Raw genomic sequence first — 24,486 nt, forward strand, 5'->3', positions numbered from 1 at the left:
TAATTATTCTTACTCTTTAAAATGTTTGTCAGGATTGATCCCAAGCAAGCAATTAAATTAAACCCAGCCTGTGAAACTTGTACACCACTTAGAACGCCACTCGGGTGATACAATTCATTGGGACGAGGAGGATTAACTCGTGAAATCAGGAGTCACTTCATCGCGTCCCAATGCTCCAGACCATCCCTTTCCCTCTATAGCGCATCAGAGTGCTGTCTTTCAGCAAAGTGCCTGTCGCGTGGAAGTCCTCGGTTCAAGAACTTCAACACGATATCCTGTTCTGATCAAACCAGGTTAGCGTAAGGCGCTCTTTTCCTGCTATCTCTGGTGACTTACCATCGAATCTGAAATGGCTTGCCCGAGCCCCAAGTCTGCTTCGTCTACGCCCAGTTTGTCGACTTGGCACTCGAGGATGTGGGCTTCTCATGCTCGGGTTTAGGATTTTTTGGTAGTTTTCGCCTTTTTGTTAGTAGTTTTGTAATTTTTTTTGGTGCCAAAGCAATTTTTTTGGGTTTTTTTTTGTATACTTTTTTAAAGATGTCTGGAAAGGAATATCATTAGTCAGTGTTGGAAAAAATTGTGTAATAAGTGGATGGTGTATTTATTTATTTTTTCGTGGATACATGGATTTTATTGACCCTGAAATATTTACTCAATAATTTTAAGTATAATGAGACCATTGGTTAACACTGTATATTGTGGTTGCATAAAATATTATAATTATTCTTACTCTTTAAAATGTTTGTCAGGATCGATCTAGAGACGTATTTGCCTATTAGATATCGGGACTAGACCAACAGATTCTGATGTTTGCTTGAGTACAAGTAATTTCTACATTTGAAGCGTGCATTTCCATAACGTAGTAAGTGCCAAATTATAAATTTTTCAGGAGGAGTAAAAAACAGTTTTTTATCGAACATGTTTATTTGTTATAATGTAACATACTGAAAAAGGATTAGTTTAAAGGTATTATATAATACAAACATACCGCAAAGGAACAATAAACAAAGCTTACTTAAAAAAAAATTCAAAAATCTGTCTAAGGTCAAAACGTTGTAAGTGCCATCAGGTTTGCAAGTCAAAACGTTTTAAGTGCCAGATTTTTAACCGTTGTTTCCTACAGTAGAAACTTGCCCTGGTTGACCTAATTTTTCTTTAAAATACTTCTTGGCATCATCGTGAAGATAAGGGAGCATTTTTTCAATATCTGTTCTTTTTTTCTCTGGGATACCAAAGTGAGTTCTAGTTTTTTGAAGGTCTATGATTTTAAAGTCTTCTAATGTAACTCCAGATTTGAGTACATTGGTCTCACTCCATCCAGCGAGCTCACTATGTCCTTTAGCCACCATCACCGTACCAACTTTCTCTCTTGTAAGACGAAGCTGCGTAGCTGTTGAAATTCCTAACTTCTTTGTGTTCAGTTTATCACAGGCAACGGTTTTGAAATCATAAAAGTCCTTAACCACCATGCACGAGAATGGATTTTTCTGGGCCGCACTAGTAATGATGTTAACAACATTCATCAATGTATAAGCCTTACACACTTTTTTACGTTTTTCTATGATTGCGAAATCTCTGTCGCAATTAAGGAAAGTGTGTCCTTTTACAGGAAATTTATGAATAATTTCCTCAAAAACGTTATTTGCTAGTATGGTCAAATACATGGCGATCATGAACTGATTTTTATTTTGACCCCCACAATTATCCGACCACAAAATAAGCTTTTTCTTTCCGTGATTGCCAATTTCCTTAGTAAGGTAAGTATATAAACAGGAGCTAATTTCCAAGGCACCCCTTCCCCCAAAGTCCTCAGTCCATAAACACATGAATCCCTTTCCTGTGATGGAATCGTGAATTACTAAGTTACACACTGCAAGCTGTTGTGAATAGTACATTTCGGAGTGAGTTAATTGGGGAATGTACATTCGCTGCTGCATATCGAAGGAAAGAACATAGCAATTACTTGTACATGCATTGTTGGTCTCAGTTGACATTGCTTTTTTAGCAGCCTCTGCTCTCCGATGGTGAAGCTCCTGTTCTGTACAGCAGCTTTATCTCCTGATTTTATTTGAACAGCCAAACTATTACATGTGGAGCATGTATCTACTTTAGGCCTTGCAAAAGATAAGTTAAATTTTGATATAAAAATTTCATTATACCATTGTCTAGTCACTGGTGGTTTGTTAGGCGGCTGATAATCCGCACAATATTTCTCTAAAAATGCACGGTACATTCTACTTACGTTTAAATCCGGTGACAAGAAGAGCTTATCCGGGGTTTTCGCCCTTGCGTAGTGGCTTTCAATTTTTGGAAAACTTTCGATATGCTCTATAATCTTGTTAGTCCAGACAGTCTTGAAAATATTTTGTCGAGCCCCTCCTCGTTTTTCTGACATATCCATTTTACCATCAAGAATTTTTTCTCCCAAAAGTTGCACTCTTCTTGGAGTTACGGCAAACGTACTACAAAATGTTTTGAGGCAAACCCTTATTTCAGATCCTCCAGGCAAAAGTAAATGGTAGGTGAAAGAGTGCTTTCTCCTACTTTCACTGGGATGTTCGTACTGACCATGACGTCTCCTTTTGATTAATTGGGGATGAATAAACCTTTGTAGGTAACTTTGCTGCTTACTATAATCAGTCATTTCATAGAAATGATTGTACAACTCAACAAGGTATTCCAGTCTTATGGATCTACATGCTAGTGGACACTTGCATTTTACCTAAAACAATTTTGGATTATTTAGATAGATTTAAACAAAAAAAAATTATTTATGTTTTAACGTCTATTTAGATAGGTATCTCTTTAAACCATACTTACATCAGCTGGTGGCATTTTCTTTGTAACGGTCTTTTTATTGACTAGAGAAACATATTCTTCGCCAGAGTTTCTCATTTTCTTGGTTTTATTTTTTTCCAACTATCAACAACTCTTCTTTTCTTTTTGGACCGTTTTTCTGTAGTTTCATCCATATTCGTTCCAAATACTTATGTTTAAACCCAACCCAACACGTCCAAACAAAAATAGTTTAGTAACTGATGCGCCACTCTACATTTAACAGAATTGCACTACGATATTTACAACGTTATGACTTGCACCTTGCACCGCTACTTTATCCCCACTTTTCACGCCGTCGCTAGCCATATCGACATGAAATAAATTTTAGGCGATGGAACATGGCACTTGCAACTCATTTAACTTAAAAAAACCAAATGAGGCATATTGGCACTTACAACGTTATGGAAATGCACGCTTCATTTATACTTTATATAAGTTATATACAAAACTTTGAAGTATGTATTTTTACTGTGGGAATTATTGCTGAAATAAATATTAATTGTTTGAAATTGGAATAACAAAGTAAATACCGTAAATAACGTATGCATTTGAAAAATTTATAATATTTATAAATAACATATTATATACTTTTTCCTAATGTAAAACTAAGGTGCTAAAATCATCAGTCAGATTTGTCAAGTTGTCAAAGCAGATTGTTACAATTTCAGGTCATTTAACAAGATAAAAACGAATAATTTTTAAAGGAAAAGATTGATTGTGTATTTGACGGCTAGTTTAAGAGTTCAAGAGCATCAACACTACGATTCGGAGCATTAAAAAAATTGAGCGGCAACGATCAAATTGTGGAAAAACAACTGAAAAAGAGGGACTAATGTCAAAAAGAGGTTTTAAATGGTACGCCTTTGTGTAATGGGAAATGAAAATTATATTTCTTTGAATTATAAGACAAGGCGAATATCTATAAATGTTTGAGCGTGGATGTACACAGGAAGTGTTGAAAGAAGATTGAATTTGAGGAACTGTTTAAACATTTAAGATAATTTGATTTGCCATTAGTTAGAGAAATCTTGACCTTCACAGGTCTACCTTGTTAAATAATATTTCAGATCTTAATCCGATCGAGAACGTTTGGAGAGTTAAGATAAAAGGTTAAAAAAGTTAAATCAAACTCTCCAAAATAAAACAGTATATTTATTGAAGAAACTGGGAAATTTTAGCAGAATATAAAATTTAATTTACTTAATGTTTACTTAGTCTAAAGCTATGACAATATATTATTTCCTGATTTGTCTATTTTCAATTATCATATTTATTTAAATTTCATACTTATTCATTTCAACTCCTAAGCAGAGCATAGAGCTTTAGTGAAAACGCGCCCTTGGGTTCTACTTTGCGCTAAGGCCTTCACCTCATTCCAAGACTTTAAAGACTGAAACTGATTGTAAACTTAAGTTACTCTTTTTGCATTAAGATTGCAGTAGGTTTTTCATTTCTCTATTCTGTTTTATTGAATATATAATAATTTCGTTGTGATGCAGCGCTGTCCTATAAATTATTAAAACCTATAAATAGTTTAACATTGAAACATTTTAAGAGATCAATTTGCACAGTTTCAGAAACACAAGTTTTCATTATAAGCGTTGTACCAGTTTTATATGACGCGCGTGTACTTTTTTTATAACCCCAGTGTATAAAAAAATATCAACACATTTTAAATGTTCTTACCTAAGCATTTGCGTAAACCATTAAGAGGTCATTACACTCTTTGCGTAGTACCACCTGTATATGTATTAGTGTCTTAAATGTAGACTATATAAAGTATAGTAACATGAATTGTATATTAATTAATCATATCATGAGAAAATTCAACAATGCAGTGTTTAATATATAGTACTTTAATCAAGACGCTTAAGTATAAAATTCAAGTGTTGTTTTACAAATCTTTAATAGTACGCCATAAGTTTTGCACTGAAACGAAAATAATATTATCATGTTAATTGAAAGTCCTATAATTTGCAGTACGGAATAGATGTAAAGGCTTTCCCAGCAAAGATTTTCTATTACCCCAAGTGATGCCTAACGATATGTCCAATCTTATTAAGTTAAATAACCGGCGTTGTCGATAATTTTTGTTCTTTATTATTTACTTTATGCGATCTAGTAATCTCGTAGTTTAAAAAAATATGAACGATGCACCGAAGATGATCTTCGGACAATCATTTCAGTCTAGGACGTAACCTGACTGACCTTAGTGCAGGATTTATTTTTCGTAGTTTCGGCGATAGTTCCCAAGGTATTTGAAAACGCCCTTTCGTCGCCGAGTCTACGTTGAATGCCTACCTGCTAAAATATACCCTTCTTTGTCATCCAGTATTCGTCACTCCTAGAACGGCGTCAGTCCGAGTCGAGCATTTCCTCCTTCCCCATAGTCTGACTAACTTACACGATTCTTACTTGTTCCTCTTTTAACAAGACGTATTCTCTATAACATACCTTTAACCTACGAGATCTTTCCCTCTTACCTTTACAGTTGGTCCGTCTGCCTTTTTTTCTGTTCTTTCTTATTGATCACTGCACGATGTAGTTGTGTGCATTAGTCTAACCTGCTTTACTTTCAATTATTCTCTCACTGTCGCAAAGTTCATATATGTCTCTTTTTCCATTCTGCTCCTTTCTACTGTACATCTGTTGCACTCTCAAGATCTTTCCTCTTCAAAAGAGTTTTCCCTTTATTGTCTTCCCTCGACCCTAGTTAGGTTCAGGTCTTTTCTCTCATATAACTGTTTTCTTTTCACTGCCAAGGCACGCAAAAGAACATCCTGTGATGACCAACAAACCTTCCGCAGACACAGTCCTGTATGCGTATATCACTCGAAGCAGACTTTTTCGCTCGTGTCATAAGCCTCTTGTAGTTGAATTTTGGTCCCCTAGTGTTGGCATTATTCTCCTCAGTGCAAGTGCACTCTCTGAAGTCTTCCGGATCACTTCCCGCTCATGCTCCATTGTGGTGCAACCTCATTCACAGGTACTTTACGTGTTTCCTGGATATTATACACATTGTAATTCGACCCCTACACATTGTAATTCTACCCTTTGTATGTTCATATTGCCCTTCAGAATGATCGGTTTGGTCTTCTCCGCCACGAGTTTCCGTCCATGCTGTATCATCCAGTTCTTCACGACACTACTTGCAAAGCATAGTCATCTGCGAATGCGAATGGACGTATACCCTCTCTGTATTCACAGTTCGTATCTCCGTTATATGCCAATTTCCATAGAGTCGGTCCAAGACAGATCACGTCGACAATTTTGTCCTTCGCATCCTTCGTAATCCTTCTCTCGGATAGATACTACGCCACCATATTTATCAGGTAACCAGAACATTCTCTCTCCTCCATTGCCTTCATTACCTCGTTCCACGGCAGCATATTGAATGCATTCCTAACATCTAACAATAGCACAGCCGCCCAGCGTTGATCATTCACTCTCTTCCGCAATGTGTCGAGTACACTCGAGTACACAATTGTATCAATAGGGCTTTTTCCTTTGCAAAAACCAAATCGCCTTGCAAATAAGCTCCTTGAGTTTTCAATTTTTCCTTCAGGTAAGCGAGGACCCGGTAGAAGGAGAATATCATGGCTGCGGAATTTAAGAACATGGTTTAAGAAAACCTCAATGGAGCTGTTTCGAGCCGCAGCGAGCAAGGTCATGATTGCCAATATGATTTCCAACATCCGAAACGGATAGGAACCAGAAGAAGAAGAGTTTTCAATTATGTCATTAATGCGTCCTTTAGCATCCTTTAATACATCTTACCGATATACCGATGCACGAAAGGAGGCAGATAGGTTTGGGTCTGGATATTTTCCCTACTTTTGGGAAGCAGTAGCAGTCTATATCTCATTCAAGACTCAAAAAACTACTGTGCTCCAGCAGTGCATTCATGTGATCCAGAAGCCACGTAGGCTCCTCCCTCCTAGATCCTTCACCGCCTCAGCCCGTCCTAGACCCTTCACCATCCCAGGCGGTATCTGATCCAGTCTGGAGAGATCCAGTCTTGAGTGAGCCCAACGCCTCGACTAAACAATGGCATCTGCCGGAGGTGAAGTTCTCCCATTTTACCTTGAAATTTTTTTCCAGAGGCGTATCGTATGTATTTGTAACCCCATATGTCCTCATCCAGTGTTCGCACAGTGCCTTCTTTCTCTGTACCGAATTTACTGTAAAGTTTCCTCTTCTGTGCACGGTACTCTTCGATCAACTCGACGACATCAGGGTTAATCCCTGCTCTGCCACTTACTCTCGTTAACCTTTAGTTCTGGAAGAACTAAACTAGCTGTGCATTGTGAAAACTGTAATACAGCCAGTATATTAGTAGTAAAAAGACACCTATTTATCAATTAATTGCAGGACGACTCAGAATGAAATGGACATTAGACCGTCGGCAATAAAATGGTGCATTAATATTTATAAAACAAAAATAGGCGTAGGTAGCTTCGAATAGATGTATCTATTAAATATAAGTAGAGATTAAGTAAATTCCGATACAGGATTTTCGAAACAGATATTTAACACTATTACAGGTGATGTATCTGAAGTGATGCTCCAGAAACCAAAGAAATTTTTTAAGGGACTGTCTCAGCACAAGGCAAGAAATATTAATTTTTTCTTTAGTCAAATAGTCTCGTAATAGTTAATCATCTAAATACAAATTGATGTGTAAATATTTTATAAACAAATAAAGTTCAATGAACGAGAAGTTAAATCCATTTTAGATATTGAATATATATGATACTGGTCTTCTTTTAACTTTACGTTTTCCTAGAACCTTTCCCCCTACAATATCTTGTAGAAACCAGTATTTTATTTCTCTCGTTGGGCACCTCTCGAAAACTATCTTTTTCATCAACAATTTAATTGAACATGCTGCTTCCTTAGCCTATAAAGGATAGTAAATATATAATAGAATAATATCTTAGAATGCGTATTTATAAGTTGATAAGTCAAGTCCAAATAGGTTCCAGAAGTTATACTGAAAAATAATTTATTTATTTTCATAATTTTCTTAGGTGCAGTAATGTTTGGTGGAACGGAAATGTTGAATATAATGCACATATTAAATATGTATTATAAACATGTAGTTTCCTTACTAAGAATTTACAGTAGAGTCCTCGTATACAACGACGCTCTGCAGATAAATAAACGTAGAAAGTTGTTCACTGACACTAAGTTAACAATTATTATTTCATAACAGGAAGTTACCAAATAATTATGTATCATTGGGACAACGTATCATCTGAAACAAACAATTTTTCTAGCATTTTTTGAATTGTTAAATGCACTTAATATCTCATGTACTGTTACTGGATATAAAACACATTGTAGCCATGTCATTAGCCGAGAAATTTTCCGACATGGTCAGTTTTATATTATGAAATACTTAACTTTTTTCATAATAGACCCCCGGTGTGTTTATTGCTTATATATATATATATATATATATATATATATATATATATATATATATATATATATATACATATATACAGGGTGGTCCTTAAGTAATTGTACAAAAAGAAACAGTAGATTCTACACTTTAAAATATTACTATTAAAGCCAAATTGCTTTAATAAAATGTTGATATTAAGAAAGATACAGGGTGTTAAAGTGCAAAATTAAAATTTTATTTTTCGCTATAACTTTCATGTTTGTAAATATTTATGTATAAAAATTTACAATTGGGTACTTTTAAATATGAGAAATTACAAATTGATGCACACATTGATGTAACTGATAGAGGGCGCCACTTCTGCCACATATGTGGTATAAATTTGAACTTAACTTTTTTGCTCTTGAAGTTACCTGTATCTGGGATAAAAAATATTGAAGATACATTATTTTAACAAAAAAAAGGTATACTTGTTAATAACTTCAAAACTCATCTGTTTTCGAGATAATCGCATTTTAAAAATCAGCTGCATAATTCTGATCTAAGGCAATTACTCCAGGCAGGTTATTAGGACAACGATGATATTTTTGTAAAAATGCTGAGTCTTTCAGGTTAGATTTGTAGCAAAAGTATTATGAAACAGGACACATATGTGATATTTAATACCTGTGCTCTAGTTTCTATTTGTCCTAATAAAAATGGGTAAACAATTTACGTAATGAACGATAAATATTCTTTTTGGATTTTTTATGAATTAAATAATTATATCAATATCTCACCACATTGCCAAGGAATATGACTACCACGACCAATCCAACGTTCAGAAATGTTGTATTTAAGTATGTTCTAACTGCCTTCTCTCTAGAATGTGGTGGTGTACCATCTTGCAATAACCACATATTTTGGCTTTTTAGCATTTTACATTAGAGAAAAAGTAATACAACGCCATTATAGAAACTTAAGAAGCGATAGCAAAGGGAAATTGTAAACCTGATGACGGCCAACGTCTGAATACGGACACGGCAAGACAAGACATTTAGCACCCATAACAAAGCATTTTGTGATCTTAAATTATCATCTTTGAGTTTTTCTAATAAGAATAAACTATGAATTATGCTTATCTACAGGTATTCAGTGCTTTACCGCACAAATATCAAACTAAGAATTATTGTGCAGCTGACTTATAAATTGCATTTATCTCGAAAACGGTTGAACTTTCAGGTTACTAATAAGTATACCTTTTCTTTGTAAAAATAATGTATCTTTAATATTTTTTAACACAAATAGAGCTAACTTAAAGAGCAAAAAAGTTAAGCGCAAATGTATGCCACAGATGTGGCATATGTGGCGCCCTCTATTAGTTACATTAAAGTAAGTAGGTATAAAATTATATTTTATCCTACTCAAAAGCATCCAACTGTAAATTTTTGTCCAAAAATATTTACAAACGTAAAAGTTACAGCGAAAAATAAACTTTTAAATTTCCACTTTAACACCCTGTATCTTTCTTAATATCAACATTTTATTAAAGCAAGTTGGCTTAAATCGTAATATTTTAAAGTGCAGAATCTGCCTATAGAGGAAACTCATAAACCTTCTGAAAACTAAATACAGTATCCAGCAAGACCACTTTATGGAAGACTTCAAGACGCGAGCATTATCCACATTAATGCTCAAAACCGACATGTTGGTTACGATATGTTGACGATACATTCGTCATTTGGCCCCATGGCAGGGATGCTTTGGTGTCTTTTCAAACCCATATCTGAATGGTATATATCCTAGTATCCAGTCCATGGAGGTTGTAACTGATTCATCCCTACCGTTTCTCGACGTTATCATAAAGAAAAACCAATCCCAAGGTTTTGATCACTCTATTTATCAAAAACTCTCACCATCCACCATAATTCAGTCATTAATACCCTTGTATCCAGATCAATACGCCTTTGCGATGATGCAAGTAAACCCGCGGAACTCCCTAGTTTAAAACAAGCCCTCATCCAAAATGGGTACCGCGAAAATCGCATTAATATTAGCATTTACAGACATCAATCTACCACTCAATCTCAACCCAAAGACTTAGACATCATCAGACTCAGACTACATCAAAATGTCATCATTTGTCAGTGGTGCCACTGACAAAATTTTTAAATTAAGAGGAATAACGACAATATTTTACCCCCCCCCCCTACAAAAAAGAATATAAATAAGACGGAGTTTATGAAATTCCTTGCGCACATTACCCCCGATCCTATATTGGCCAAACAAATCGTAGAATCCAAAATAGGACTTCTGAACATTCAGTTTCTGTTCGCAATTCCGATTCAAGTTCAGCTCTAGGTCAACACAATCTTCATACAGGTCACAAAATTGATTTTAAAAAGCTCCAGAACCATAGCCCACATCCGCTTCTATAAACCAAGAATTATCCGAGAAGCCATACAAATTGAAAAAATACCAAAATGTCTCAATAAAAAAGATGACGGCATACGGTCACCTTCGATATGGTGACCCATCATAAAGAAAATATCGTCCGCTCCACCTGCCAATCAAAATTCTAATGTCAGAAATGTTCGTGCCAACCCTCGCACCAATCCTCGACCCAATCCTTATGCAAATCCCCGCGCCACACTCGACCCAAACCACGTCACCATCGACGGTATAAATAAACCCTCCTCTGTTCCCAGTAGCAGTAATGCATTGGTTAGTGATCAGTGTAGTATTGTCTGGGGGCTCCGGAGACTGAGACCTTGGAGGCTCTGAATTTATTAACTACAAAACAATATTAATTCTAACCAAATACCAAATAGTAAACGAAATAAAGACAGGAAAGGAAACTCAGTACTTATTGTAAACACACATCGTACGACCTAATTTGAAGTGGATAATGACCTCGACCTTGCACTGCTCACAACTGAATAACGATCCAAAAATCAAACAAGTGTGTTCTTCTCACGATCGTAATTATTTCGAGTAGTGAAAAGAATTTAATCTTCGTATTTCACAAATGTACGTGTTTACACGGAGCGTGGCTTACGAAAGCGTGACTCACGTTCGTGATTCATTACCCATGCCAACGCGGATTTAGGTGAACGGGTTATAAGCCTATTACACCCAAGTCCAGTGCCAGGGCTGCTGGCTATAGCTTCTGAACCAGCCTCGGTTTACTCCGGTTATAGTAGCTGGACATTTCCTCCGGGTCAATGGTGTTATGTTATGTGTTAGGTTAGGGTTATACCGCCCATATTCGGTCAGGGGTTGGGAAATAGAAATTAGGGTTTAGAACCGCAAGAGTGCTGCTCCATTCAGTCGTCTTTTATAACAAGCAGGAGAAACTGTGGAGATATTCTTCTTTGGTGTCCCGTACCCTACACGCGGATTTTAATGGAATTACATTTCCTTAATTCCAGGTATTACAGTTATTCCGCTGATACTCTGTCGTCAGAGCCTCATTTGTGATAACAGGGTTCACCAACGTGAAGGTGAGGTTGACCACTACTGCTTTATTTTAGATGTTTTCATTCCATATTCAGATGCATACATTATTTATATCGGTAGATACATTGTCTCTGTCTTTTCTGAATTATTCATTGTGTTTCTCTATAGTTTCTTCAATAGGGTTTATAACACTAGACTTATTTACTGATTTTATTGTTTAATTCTTCATTGTTAAATGTGGTATATGCTATTCTATTTTGGTAAATACTAACCGCATTTGATTTATCAAGGAAATTTTAGATAAAATTACAAAAGTGACGTCAATTTCAGCTTATGGTTAAAATCCCACACCACCAAGGTGATCGGTGGTTGTTTCCTTTACAAAATGGAATTTACAGTATTTCATGAGCTCAAAGAAATACCTCTTCGCAACACAAACTAATTAATAAGAAAATAAGAAATTTAATTTCTTTAATTTTAAGTGAACTTAATGATCATTGTAAGAAATTTACGATTTTTTTCTTATTTTAGGTGAACTTAACGAACATTGTACCTTAGGGAGCGAATGTAGACGTCCTGCCTATCTTTGTGGTAGAAATAGAACTTGTCAATGTATGCCTAACTATAGACCAAACAAATATTGGGATAAATGTGTTGGCAGTAAGTATCTAAATTTACAAAACAAAAGCAAAGTAATTATGGTTGCATTTCACAGGTTCAATAATGTTATAAATTTAATATGTTAATTTAAGGTGTTCTTAACACATTTAAAGTATTTTGAGCCTTTCAATACTACTGATTTTAGCGCCACTCTCCAATTTTATAGATGTGTAGAATGTGTAGATGTGTAAAATATATGTCATCATCATCATCATTCTGGCTGTACAACCCTGCGTGGGTTCTAGCCTCCTCAAGAATTTCTCTCCAGTCGTCCCTATCCTTCGCCTTTCTCCGCCAAGCACGTATTTCCATATTTTTCATGTCTTCATCGATGTTATCAACAAACTTCTGGGTCTTCCTCTATTTCTCTGACCAATGGATCTATCAAGGAGCGTTTTTCTAGCTGGGCCATTTTGTTCCATCCGCATCCATCCTCAGACGTTCTGGTTCCTGGTATATTCTATAAAGTTCGAAGTTGTATCGTCTTCACACTCCATTTTCATTGACTGCTTCATAGATTCGCCTTAGTACTTTTCTTTCGAAACATCCCATCATGTTTTCATTACTTTTTGTTAGAATCTAGTCTTTTAATATCGTCGCTCCAGTGCATTTGCGGTCTTCCTCGTGGTCTTTTCGCGTCATATGGCCGCCAATTCTCGATTTCTTTATTCCATCGGCCTTCCTTAAGACGTTCGTTATGTCCAGCCCATTTCCATTTCAGTTTAGCTGCCTGTTCAACAGCATCTTTTACTTTTGTTTTATTACGAATGTCTTCATTGGTTTTATGGTCTTTGAGTGAGATACCCAGCATCTGTCGTTCCATAGCTCTCTGAGTTTTTCTGATCTTCTTCATGTTTATTTTAGTGAATGTCCAGGTTTGAGTTGCATATGTAAGTACAGGTAGAATACAGGAATTAAATACTTTGGTTCGCAGTCTTTGAGGTATATTTTTATTTTCAAGTACGTATGAGAGTCTTCCGAATGCTGCCCATCCTATTTTTACACATCTGCTTATTTCGGTAGTCTGATTTTCTTTGCTTATTTTGACCCAGATATGTATGTTTATCTACGTATTCTATCTCTGTCTCTTGGATGTTTATCATAGGTTTGTCATCTTTGTTTGACATGTTAGTTTTGCTGAAATTCATTTTCAGTCCTTTTTTTAAGGATTCTGTGTGTAGCTCCTCAATCGTCGTATCCAGTGCATTCCACGTGTCGATGTCGGCTATTAGTACTACAACATCTGCGTATCTAAGAAGGTTCAAGTATCTTCCGTTTATAGGAGTTCCCTTATTTTCCCAGTCTATTGACTTAAAGATATCTTCTAGGGCAGATGTAAATAATTTTGGAGATATTGTGTCCCCTTGTCTTACGCCTCGGTTAATTTTTACTGGTCTTGTTTCGATTCCATTACCCAACGTCACTATCATTTCAGCTTGTTCGTAAATATTATGTATTAATATTCTGCACCTGGAGTCGATCCGGTTGTTGACTAATGCTTCTTCTATTGCCCACAGTTCTACGCTATCAAAAGCTTTTTCATAATCTATAAAAGCCAGACATTATGGGAGATTGTATTCGTTAGTCATTTTCTATTAGGATTTTCAAAGTATATAGATGGTCACAGGTGCTGTACCCTTTTCTAAATCAGGCTTGTTCTAATGGTTGATATCCGTCAAATTTAATTGTTAACCTGTTTGTGTGTGAAGGTTTTATAAAGTTGTGAAAGAAGTGAAATTGGTCGATAATTTTTCAGGTCTCTGGTGTCTGCCTTTTTGTGTATTAGTATTGTTTTAGTAGTATTCCATTGGTCAAGTATGTTGCCTTCGAATAGACACTTATTAAATAGTATTTTTAGATATGTGATGGCTTCTTCTCCGCTTTCCTTCAGCATTTCTGCTAGGATTCCATCGCTTCCAGAAGTTTTATTTCTTTTTATTTCTTTGACTGCTCGTTCTATTTCTTCGTGGCTTATTTCGGGCATCACTTCTTAGTTGACATTTGTTATCTGCCTTTTCAAGTTCTGCTTTGAGGAGTTACGGGGATCGTTTCTGGAACGATACAGATCGGCGTAGAACTTTTCAATTGAGTTGAGTTTCAATTGCTATATTAGATTTAATTTTTTCTGGTCGTCCTTGTTCATTTTTAATGGTTATTATGTTTTTCTTTCTTTGTTTCGGTTTGGTGCATTTGAAACTTCGGTTTTTCTCTATGACTTGTTCTATACGGTTTTCTTGATGTTTTTTTTTAATGTACTCTTTTATCTGTTTTCTTATTACTCGATTAAGTTTCTTAAATTCTGCAGTCTCTTTTGGTGTGCCGCAGAAAATCTTTTCTTTGTTTCAGCATGTTTTGTGATTCTACACTTATTTTGGATTTCCGTTTTCTGTTAGCGGTTGCCACTTCTGAGCATGCATTTAATAGTTTTTCTGTTATGTTTTTTAAGTTTTTCTAAATTTATTTCTATTTTTATTATGTTTTATCTCTAATTTGGCTCTAACCATTCGGTGATCACTACTTACTGACGCCGTATTTATTACTGTTACGTCCTGTATGATATCTGTTTTGTTACACAGTGTGTAATCTATTTCGTTCCTAGTTTTTCCATCTGGGATAGCCATATCCACTTTCTTTGAGGTTTTTTCTTATAGAATGTGTTCATTGCATAGTATTTGTGGGCTTGTAGGAAGTTAATCAACGTTTCTCCTCTCTCATTTCTAACTCCAGAGCCGAATTGCCCTTTATAGTTTTCGGTTTTTTCAAGTCGTTGTCCGATCTTAGCGTTGAAGTCTCCTATTATCATCGTATATGTGCTGTGATAATTTGTGCTAGTTTCTGCGATTTTCTTATAAAATTCGTCTATCTTTTGCTGTGGTTGACGTATGCGTATGCTTGAATAATTTTCAGGGAGATGTTTTGTAGAAAAGCAATCTTTTGTCTAGATATACTGTTTATTAGTTGCAATACTTCAGAACTGATAACTGACCTAATCCCGGCAATTATAACTATGACAATGGCACATAGCTATTTGTTTATTAGCCTGCTACCCTTTTATATGCCATTAGCACTGCCTTCAAGTGAACTGTGGAATATAATAAATATATTATTAAAAGACGCCATGATTAACTACCACAGCTTCTGTTTCGAAGTATTTACTATTATTGATCATTCAGAATCGAAAGTGCACTGCTGAACATAGGCTTCTCCCTCGTGTTTCCAACCCCATCTATCTTGCGTCGCTCTTAACCAGTTTTTATTTAGTCTTCTTCAATTGTCAGTCTATTATGTAGGTGGTCGACTGTCGATTCAAGTAATCTCTTTGTGAATCACCCATCGGTCATTCTAGCTATGTGTCCTGCCCATCTTCATTTTAGTCTGGCTATTCTTTCCATGATGTGTAAGTCACCTTGGTGCTTCTTCTAATTTATTCGTTTGTTACTTCGTCTTGCAGAGTTATTTATGTCATGGATCGCTCCATTCTTCTCTGTGTAACTCTCAATGTTTTAAACATGTTGACAGCATAAAAAAACGTTAAACCGTAGAATACAATTTCACAAAGCATGGCTTTGATTTCGTAGACCTATATCTTGAAAATATACGTTAACGACTCATTTTTGGAGATGACTAGTCCCAATATTTCACAATATGTTGGACCTTGTAAACAAGGTTTAAGAAAGTGAACAAAAACAGAGTTGTGCCCTTCATACTGTGCTATTTGTAATACTGTTAATCGAAGAAATTGTAAGAGTTGCTAAATTAAATTGTAATAAATAATAAAAAAAAGTGATCAAGTAAACACTGCTTGGCAATACTAATAATGTTTTAAGCCTAGCCAACTGCCAGTTGAATAGATTATAAAGGTTGTTAAATTGTATGGCAATACACTTAACTTAACTACTATCTTTGACCCGGCATCATTTTAAGTAAACCATTCTGGAGACCTGTAGATGAATAGGAAACTCTAGTGTTCGAAACGGGTCGTCTTAGGTTCAAATACAATAGATTTTGAGTGTCGTAACATTTATTTCTAAAACCCTGTTAGGTCGCGAGGTCTATGTTCAGCAGTGGACTCATAACGTTCTTAAAAGGCGCCTCTATAGGTTGCATACAGCAATCCCACAAGAGATAAGATTCCTAATTCTGTTAGACCACTACACCAGTTTAGAGCATTAATTTTATTCACACAGTTATTAGTTATAATTAAATCTATTTAATAGCTTACTAGGCCTTCCATTCCAGCTGTTGTAGATTTTAACATTGTCTCTGTAGTAGACAATGTATTCTGTTTTAGTAGACTGGACAACTGTTTTCCACATCAACAACAATTACGACAGAATTTGCTCTTTCCTGTTTTATCCTGTTTAAAATATAAAAGATAAATAATTACATACTTAAAAAGTAATATAAGCTCAAACATATTTTTAATAAAAGTTACATAGTTTTAAGCATATATTACACCTAGAACAAAAACACCAGTTTTAAACTTGAAATAAGTTGCCCGAAAATTATTCAACTGATGCAAAAGTTCATTTGGAGATAAATGTGTATGCAAAACACAGTTAAAAGAATGGTTCTATCGGTTTAAAACTGGCCTCACGTCTGTTGACAGTGATCCGTGTTCCATCCTTCCGTGATCTTCCCTGATTATCCTTCCAGGATGATCACACTCTAGTTGAGAGTGTAATCTCAACTAGAAAGAGATCTTGAAATTAAGAAAATACGTTTTTCGATAATTTCGAAATGGCCTTTCTCTATTCCAAACTAATTATAAAATTGTTTACAATAGAGCGGAAAAAGATTCGATTTAAAGTCGCTCTGGACATTTTTAAAATGGTCGCTGATGATACAAATATGATTAGGAAGCTCGGTGGTGACGAGTCGTGGGTTTATGAATCCACAGTAGAAACTTTAGTTCTGGTTTACATTATGGTGTTGTTGATACGTTTTACGTTTAAGCGATTACGCGATACAGTGATAAGAAAAAGGCTTCCTTTCGGGCGTGTGAAGATCCATTTATTCATTAGATAATGCGCCAGTCAAACCTACTACTTAACACACTTTTATAGAGCCTACAAATCACCAAGCGATTTTGTTTAATCTCCCAAAAATGATATTGCCGCTTAAGATACAACTTTTCAACGATGTAGAAACAAGTAGACGATGGTACGAGTAGCGCGATGATACTGAAGATCGTATTACACACTGCTAAATTACACAATCGTTTCAGAGTTTTAAAGCGCCGACGGAAGTGTGTTGTTGTCGAATGGAGATCTAAGGAGGCCAAAAGCCGAATGACGAAGAGTAAAGCAGTGCAAAGTTTTGAATGAAGATCGGATTCTTTTGGGAGAAACGTTGAGTACACTTCGTCAGTATCGTATCGGTAATCTTTAGGTTTTTTTATAATTTAGGTCAGTACTCACCTCTTCGGGTAAAGTCGGCGCAAGCTACATGCGCCAGTTTTGATCTTCCTATGTGGAGTTTATAGTACATACCTACAAATAGAAGGGACACAGTGGCGAACTAATAAGGTAGAGGGGACATAACGGCATAATAATATTATGCCATTTTCAAGAATTTTATGCTATTATGTCTGCAGTCTTATCAGCAAGGCCCCCTAATAAATGTTTTACATCAAAAAAATCTTAAACTGTGTATAAAATAATTTTAATTAGAAATTAAAACGACAAAGCATATTTTTTTGTACTTGTTTGGTTTATTAATTGTGTTTTTTTAGTTGTTGGCGAGCGTTGTAAATATGACGAACATTGTATAGAAGGTGGATTTTGTAAAGACCAAAAAATATGCGAGTGCAAAGATTATCTAGTTGCAAGCGAAGACAACACCGAGTGTTCACGTAAGTATCTGCTGTTACATATTTTAACATTTGTTTTAATTGCACCTTTTTAACATTTCTGTTCTTTAAGCGTTTTGTAAAAACACTTTCTTTATTTGTTTTAATTTATTGTCTTGGTACTAATTTTTCATTAAATTCTAATTTTTTTCACTTATTTTGTTTTTGCTTGTGCTGCGTTTTTTATTATTTTGAGCTTCTAAAGGTCAAGAATACAACATAAAAAGTATTTTCATCGCTAAACCAATCACTTATAGGCGATCTGAGCCATCATAAAAGCGTTAGATCAAAGTAGAGCAAGATCAAATAATGTGAAGCATATGAAAGTACCTTTAAACTTAAAAAAACTAAGTGCAACTCCTGAGTCACGTTTTACAACTGGTTCTAAAAATTATTCGCTTGCAAGTGTGAGGAGAAAGTGTTGAAGACTTGTAAGAAATAATGAACGCATAAGGAATGGCGACAGAGAGGGATTACAAACGATAACCGAGAAAGCAAAGGTAATGGAGTCACACGCACTCCTAAATACAGAATGTGATTTTTATGTACAACAAATAAATAGAGTTCGTACCTAACCCTCTTTTCAGTACATCATTGCGAATAGAAAATCTCAGATCAACCTTACAACGATTGAAACAAACTCAAATTCCACCTATCAAACGAGACGAGACTGGAAGCCTTAGTTTTTCATTCTTTGAAAGGCTAATGCGTTGTTCGGAATGCTTTTTACGAATGAAAAACTCGTTACAAATTCCACTTTACCATTGAATGTTTGATATCGGTTCTAACTTCATATGACTGTATGTAATATAGTCCGGGAAGAAATTGTTCGTGACTAAATAATAAAGCGATTGGACAGGCATGAAGACACATTCTCTACTAAAAACAGGAATTTAACGTAATGCGCACCAAAAAGGAAAAAGAGTTAAAAAAAAATTAAAGTTGCATAATATTAATTCACAACTATAAATAGTTTTGGTAAACAAGTAACTTTATTTAGTAAACAAATTTAAGTTCAGCGATGCGTATTTATCCCTTATTTTAGTGATTATTTACTATTAACACGTTCCAATGTGATAAGCTCTTAAAAAACCTGAAGAAAATTAAAGTGTACGGAAAGTATACTCGAATAATTGCTAATTGTTATTGGATGCTACTGCTCTTACAGCTAACATACGAGCTGTGTTAAAAAAATACACGGAATTTTCGTTTTTTTTTTAAATATTTATTTATTCGTCTACTTTAATGTTGTCTCCTTTAAAGTAGTCCCCATCAGACGTGTGCCAACGCTTCTACCAATTCTTGAAACACTTCTCAAACTCGATCTTTGAATTACACTTTAGTTCATCAGCGATGCGCTTTTAATGTCATCTATGCTTGTGAGACGTCGGCCCTTTTAAGTTTTCTTTATTTTTGGACATGGGGAAAAGCCACACAAAGCCATGTCTGGCAAATATGGAGGCTGGGGCATCATTACAGTATTGATTTTGGCCAAAAATTTTAACAAGCAATAAAGTGTGAGCTGGTGGATTATCGTAATGTAAAAGCCATGAGTTGTTTTTCCTTAAATCCGGTCTTTTTTTCACTATGGTGCAAATGTTATGCATGGTGTACTATGCCATCAACGAACACATTGAGCATAATCTTCACGTTCGACCTCACTTGTCGAGCCTTTTTTTGGTCCCCCCGAACCAGAATGCCTCCACTAGGTAGGACGATTGAACCTTAGTTTCGACGTCATATCCATAAACCCATGTTTCGTACCCTGTTATAAATAACCCTTTTGCGTAAATCTGGGTCATCGTTTTCGTCATTTAGTGACTCCTGAGCAACTTACATTCGCCGCTGTTTTTGTTCAAACTTCAACAATTTTGGAACAAATTTTGCTGACACGCGTTTCATACCCAAAACGTTTAAAAAAGACGTTTATTGATAAGTCGTAAGCCAATTATTGATATACCAACTTCATCAGTGACTTCTCTAATTGTAATTCGGCAGTCGTTCATAACCATTTCTGTCAATTTTTTAAAAGTTTTCATCGGTTCTTGATGTACTGGGGCGTTCGGGGCGTTGATCCTCTTCAACGTTTTCACGGCCATCTTGGAAACGCTTATACCACTCGTAAACACTTACTTTATTCAGAGCATGTTTACCATAGGCCTTTGTTAACATGTCACAGACTTTGTGACACTTTATTTCATTTTTTACGCATAATTGAATACAGATTCTTTGATCCTTTTTTTAATTAAATGAAAATCACCGAGCTCAACGAAAATCGTCGAGCATCAGCGGCTGCCACAGAAAAGGTAAACAATGAATATAGCTGTAAATTTTGTTATACTTTAGGAGCATGTATACCAACATAATAAAAAAAAATTGACGATTGCTTCGAGTATTCCTAGTATTTTTTGAACACACCTCGTACGTGACAATAGGAACATGGAATATTAGAGACCTCTTACAGAGTGCAAAGTTACAGATACTCGACCGTGAAATATCACCATATGGCATGATAGGATTGAACTCACATGAAAGGCAACGGCTACTTCACAAAAAGCTACAGAAACGGAATGTGCTGTTCAGGGCATGAAACGGAAAGTATATATACAAGTCTATCACCGTGTGAATTGCAGAATCAAATCAATCAGCCAATAAAACTCAATATAATTCAGGTGTAATCCTCGACTAGCGAATCTTCAAAGGATGACAAATCGACGAATCTACTAGTTAGAGAAGAAAATGTCAATAATATCAGGAAGCGAACTTTCGATTATAATTAGACTTTAAAGTGCGTTCCAGACAACCGATGAACACCTTACAAACATTTTAGTAAAATTAGGGCTAGGAGAATGAAATGAAAGGAGCCAATATATTCTAGTGTATTGTGTAGACAAAGAACTTACCATAACGAACAGCATGTTCACATACCACCCGTGATTCATATATACATGGAAGTCATTGGCGATAGGTATCGAAATCAAATAGATTTCATACTAATTGTACAAAGATGACGAAACTTTATTACGCCATAGAACGCTTGAATACACCCATGCACTAATTATTATTAGTGGGATAAGTCCAGATAAACCTCAAAACTTTTAATACCACCCATCTCCAAATCAAGTAAAAAATGGTACTCATCAACAAACACAGAAGTTTAAAGTTTCAGAACAACTGAAATTACTCAAAAAAGGTTTGCTGCTCAAATGAATGAAAACCAATTATGGGAAGATATTAAAATTAAGATAGAACATACCGAAATTGCTTAAGAACTTAAGGAAATGGTTTGAATGCAGTAGTGCAGAACTTTTTAGAGCGGCAATCAAGAGTCCGCATAGCCATGATGATTTCTAACTTTCGATAGAAGATGGAACTTAAAGAAGAAGAATACCGAAGTGAAATTAGAAAACGACTCTACGTCACATAAAATGTCTCTATCCATCTTTATATATGTATTAATAGAAGGTGTCAAATAAACTAGTTTTTTCCTTTTCACTGGGTAGGTGACAAAGATTTCTATTCTCAATTATTTTAAGGGTTTCATCCGTTATTCATTGTTTATTTTTCACAGAATTATTTACATTTGGGCGATTAATTGGTGTTTTTATACAATGGTTAATAGTCTACCATATTTCTTGTGATGTACCTATACAAAGAGAGGGCATACTTTTTTGCACTTCTTGGAGATAGTCGCTTACAGCTTTGAATTCGACGACAGATTTTTGTAATCTTGGCGAGACTAGAATGGCAACACCTATGTATTTCTGTATTGTCTAACCGATGCGTTTCAGCTAATCCAGAGATTTCAATGTTATACCTTGTCAGCTCTCTTTCAATAATTGACAGCTTACCTGTGATTGTCTTTAGCCCTTGTGCGTTCCATTTACCGATTAATTAATTTTATGAGTTTTAATTTCTGTAGATCGGTAGCTGAAGTTCCACATTATGCCTGATCAATAACATTGACATAGCAATTTTGCACTCCTTGACCCAGATACAAGGTAGCGCCGGTCGTTACCTGGACTGCGTGACAACATCCAAGGCATTCTCTTAGGCATCAGGCATAACTTTCTTAGGAATGATAATGCAATGGATTCCCCTTCTCTATTGCATCGCAGCTTCACAACCATTTTGCATTCACAACCCGCTTGTGAAAATCTAATAATAAGTTGGTCCAGGATCATTTCCTAAGCGTCTTATATTGGTACTGCCGTTCCCTGCTGTCCTCCGCCATGAATATTTAACGACCTTCTGATCGAAGTGAGTGAAAGGAAGGATATATATAGGGATTAGATGGAGTACAGGATTGGGACCTGTTTTCGCGTAGGGAAGCTTAGGAGAGAAACATTAGCTGGTCTAATGTTTAATGCTTAATATGGACAAGATTGTTTTGTTAAATTTCTATCTTAAAGACCTATATTAAATATACTAAGTGACATAGAAATCCGAACACCCAGTTTAAATGATTTTATTTTAATAAAATTTTGTATAAGTACTTAATGAAGCATAATAAGTAAATGATTAAAATTTCAAAATGATTGCATTGCTTTAAAGCCTTTTTACCTTTAATAATGTGTGGATGCACCCCGATGTGTTACGCATTCTCCAACGCGCCTAGGCATGCTTCTGATCAGGTGGTCAATGTCCTCTTGTGGTAACTCATTCCAGGCAACCACCAACTCCTCTCGAAGTGCTTGTAGAGTATGAGGAAGATGTTGCAAATTGAGCAATCTCCTACCCATCATATCCCACACGTGCTCAATTGGTAATAAGTCGGGAGATCTTGGTGGCCATGCTAACAATGTGACATCATTATGTTGAAAGAAGTCTATTGTGACTCTTGCAACATGTGGTCGGGTATTATCTTGTTGGAAAGTTGGATTTGCCAGGGTGTCAAGATAGGGTAAAAGGTGGGGTTCTAGAACTTCTTGGATATAACGCTGTGCGTTCATGTTACCTCTGATTAAGATTAAAGGTGACCTGGAACCATAAGCTATAGCACCCCAAACCATAACTCCAACAGTGTGATGAACATGTCTTTCAACAAAAAACTGTGGATTCCTCCTTTCACCACGTCGCCTTCTAACCCTCGCTTGACCATCGTGCATACCTAAACAAAATCGAGACTTGTCACTAAAGACAATACTGTTTCATTCCTGATTCCAGAGTGACCGTTCTCTGCACCACTGAAGGCGATTACGGAGGTGTTCTGGAGTTAAAGGGAGGGCCCAGTGTGGTCAGTATGAAAACAGGCCAAAACTTCTCATTCGTCGGTAAACACTTCGCATGCCAATAGGTCTTCCGTGTTCTGCAAACCATTCATTTGCAATGGAGCTGGTAGTGGAGAAACGGTCTGTTAAGGCCAATAATCTTAGGCGGCGATCTTCACGGTCTGTTGTTCTACGGCGGCGTCCAGTGCCCCTTGCTCTTTGCGTACGGCCTTCTTGAAGCCATTCCTGACAACACCTAACCACGGTGTCTACACTTCTTTCCACTCTAGCTTCAACTTCCCGAAAAGAAAGTCCAGCTTCTTGAAGTCCCATTATACAGCCCCTATCAAACTCACTAAGTTGCCGAAATCGTAAAGGTCTCCGTACTCTAGGCATCGTAACCTATCGTAAAAAATGTCAAGAACCACAATCCGCCAAATTTGGATCTTTACTGCGGCTGAAATATTCATTTTTAGATTGTTAGTGAATTTAAAAACAAAAAGTATAAAAACCGGAATCTCCAACTGATAAGGCTAAAAACTTTATCCCTTGTTTTTTTCAGTAAGATAAATAAATTACAACAAATTTTATTGAAATAAAATCATTTAAACTGGGTGTTCGGATTTCTATGTCACTTTGTATATATTATTAAATATAGTGGCTTCAAAAAACATTAACTTTACTCTGAAATTAAATATTAGAAATACAAATCTTATGACAGTTGTTAATAAAGTTTAAACTCGCTGTAGATTTACAGTGTGTGGGGATCAAGGGAGTAAAAATTTGTTTAAGTCCGTTTTCCTTTCCCTTGGAGACCTCGGCAACAGAATAAAATTCAAGAGCAAAGGAAAAGACTCTATTTGAGACTTTTTGATAAAGTTGGTACTGTTTGGAGCCTTATTTGTTGCATGACTTCGTTAATTATTGTTCATGAAGTTTCAGCATAAAATTTAATCTGGATAATGCTGTTTGTTTTTAGTTTCATTGTGTTGGTAGATTACAAATGCGTTTACTCCTGCAATATTCATCATATTGTAAAATATGCATAGCGGCTACCTTCTAGTCTTCCTATTACAGCA

The 24,486-nt window shown here is 35.8% G+C and overlaps 1 protein-coding gene across 9 annotated transcripts in view; it reads left to right on the forward strand.

The window, feature by feature from the left end:
- Positions 1 to 24,486, forward strand: part of LOC140439505 (uncharacterized) — a 125,790-nt gene that overhangs the window by 92,949 nt on the left and 8,355 nt on the right. For all 9 annotated transcript variants that reach the window (XM_072529467.1, XM_072529465.1, XM_072529458.1 and 6 more), the window contains exons 3-4: positions 12,218 to 12,346; positions 18,081 to 18,200. In XM_072529467.1, coding sequence (XP_072385568.1) covers positions 12,218 to 12,346; positions 18,081 to 18,200 — 249 coding nt within the window. The remainder of the gene's footprint in view (positions 1 to 12,217; positions 12,347 to 18,080; positions 18,201 to 24,486) is intronic.

The sequence above is a fragment of the Diabrotica undecimpunctata genome, chromosome 4, assembly GCF_040954645.1.
Source record: "Diabrotica undecimpunctata isolate CICGRU chromosome 4, icDiaUnde3, whole genome shotgun sequence".
Lineage (NCBI taxonomy): Eukaryota > Metazoa > Arthropoda > Insecta > Coleoptera > Chrysomelidae > Diabrotica > Diabrotica undecimpunctata.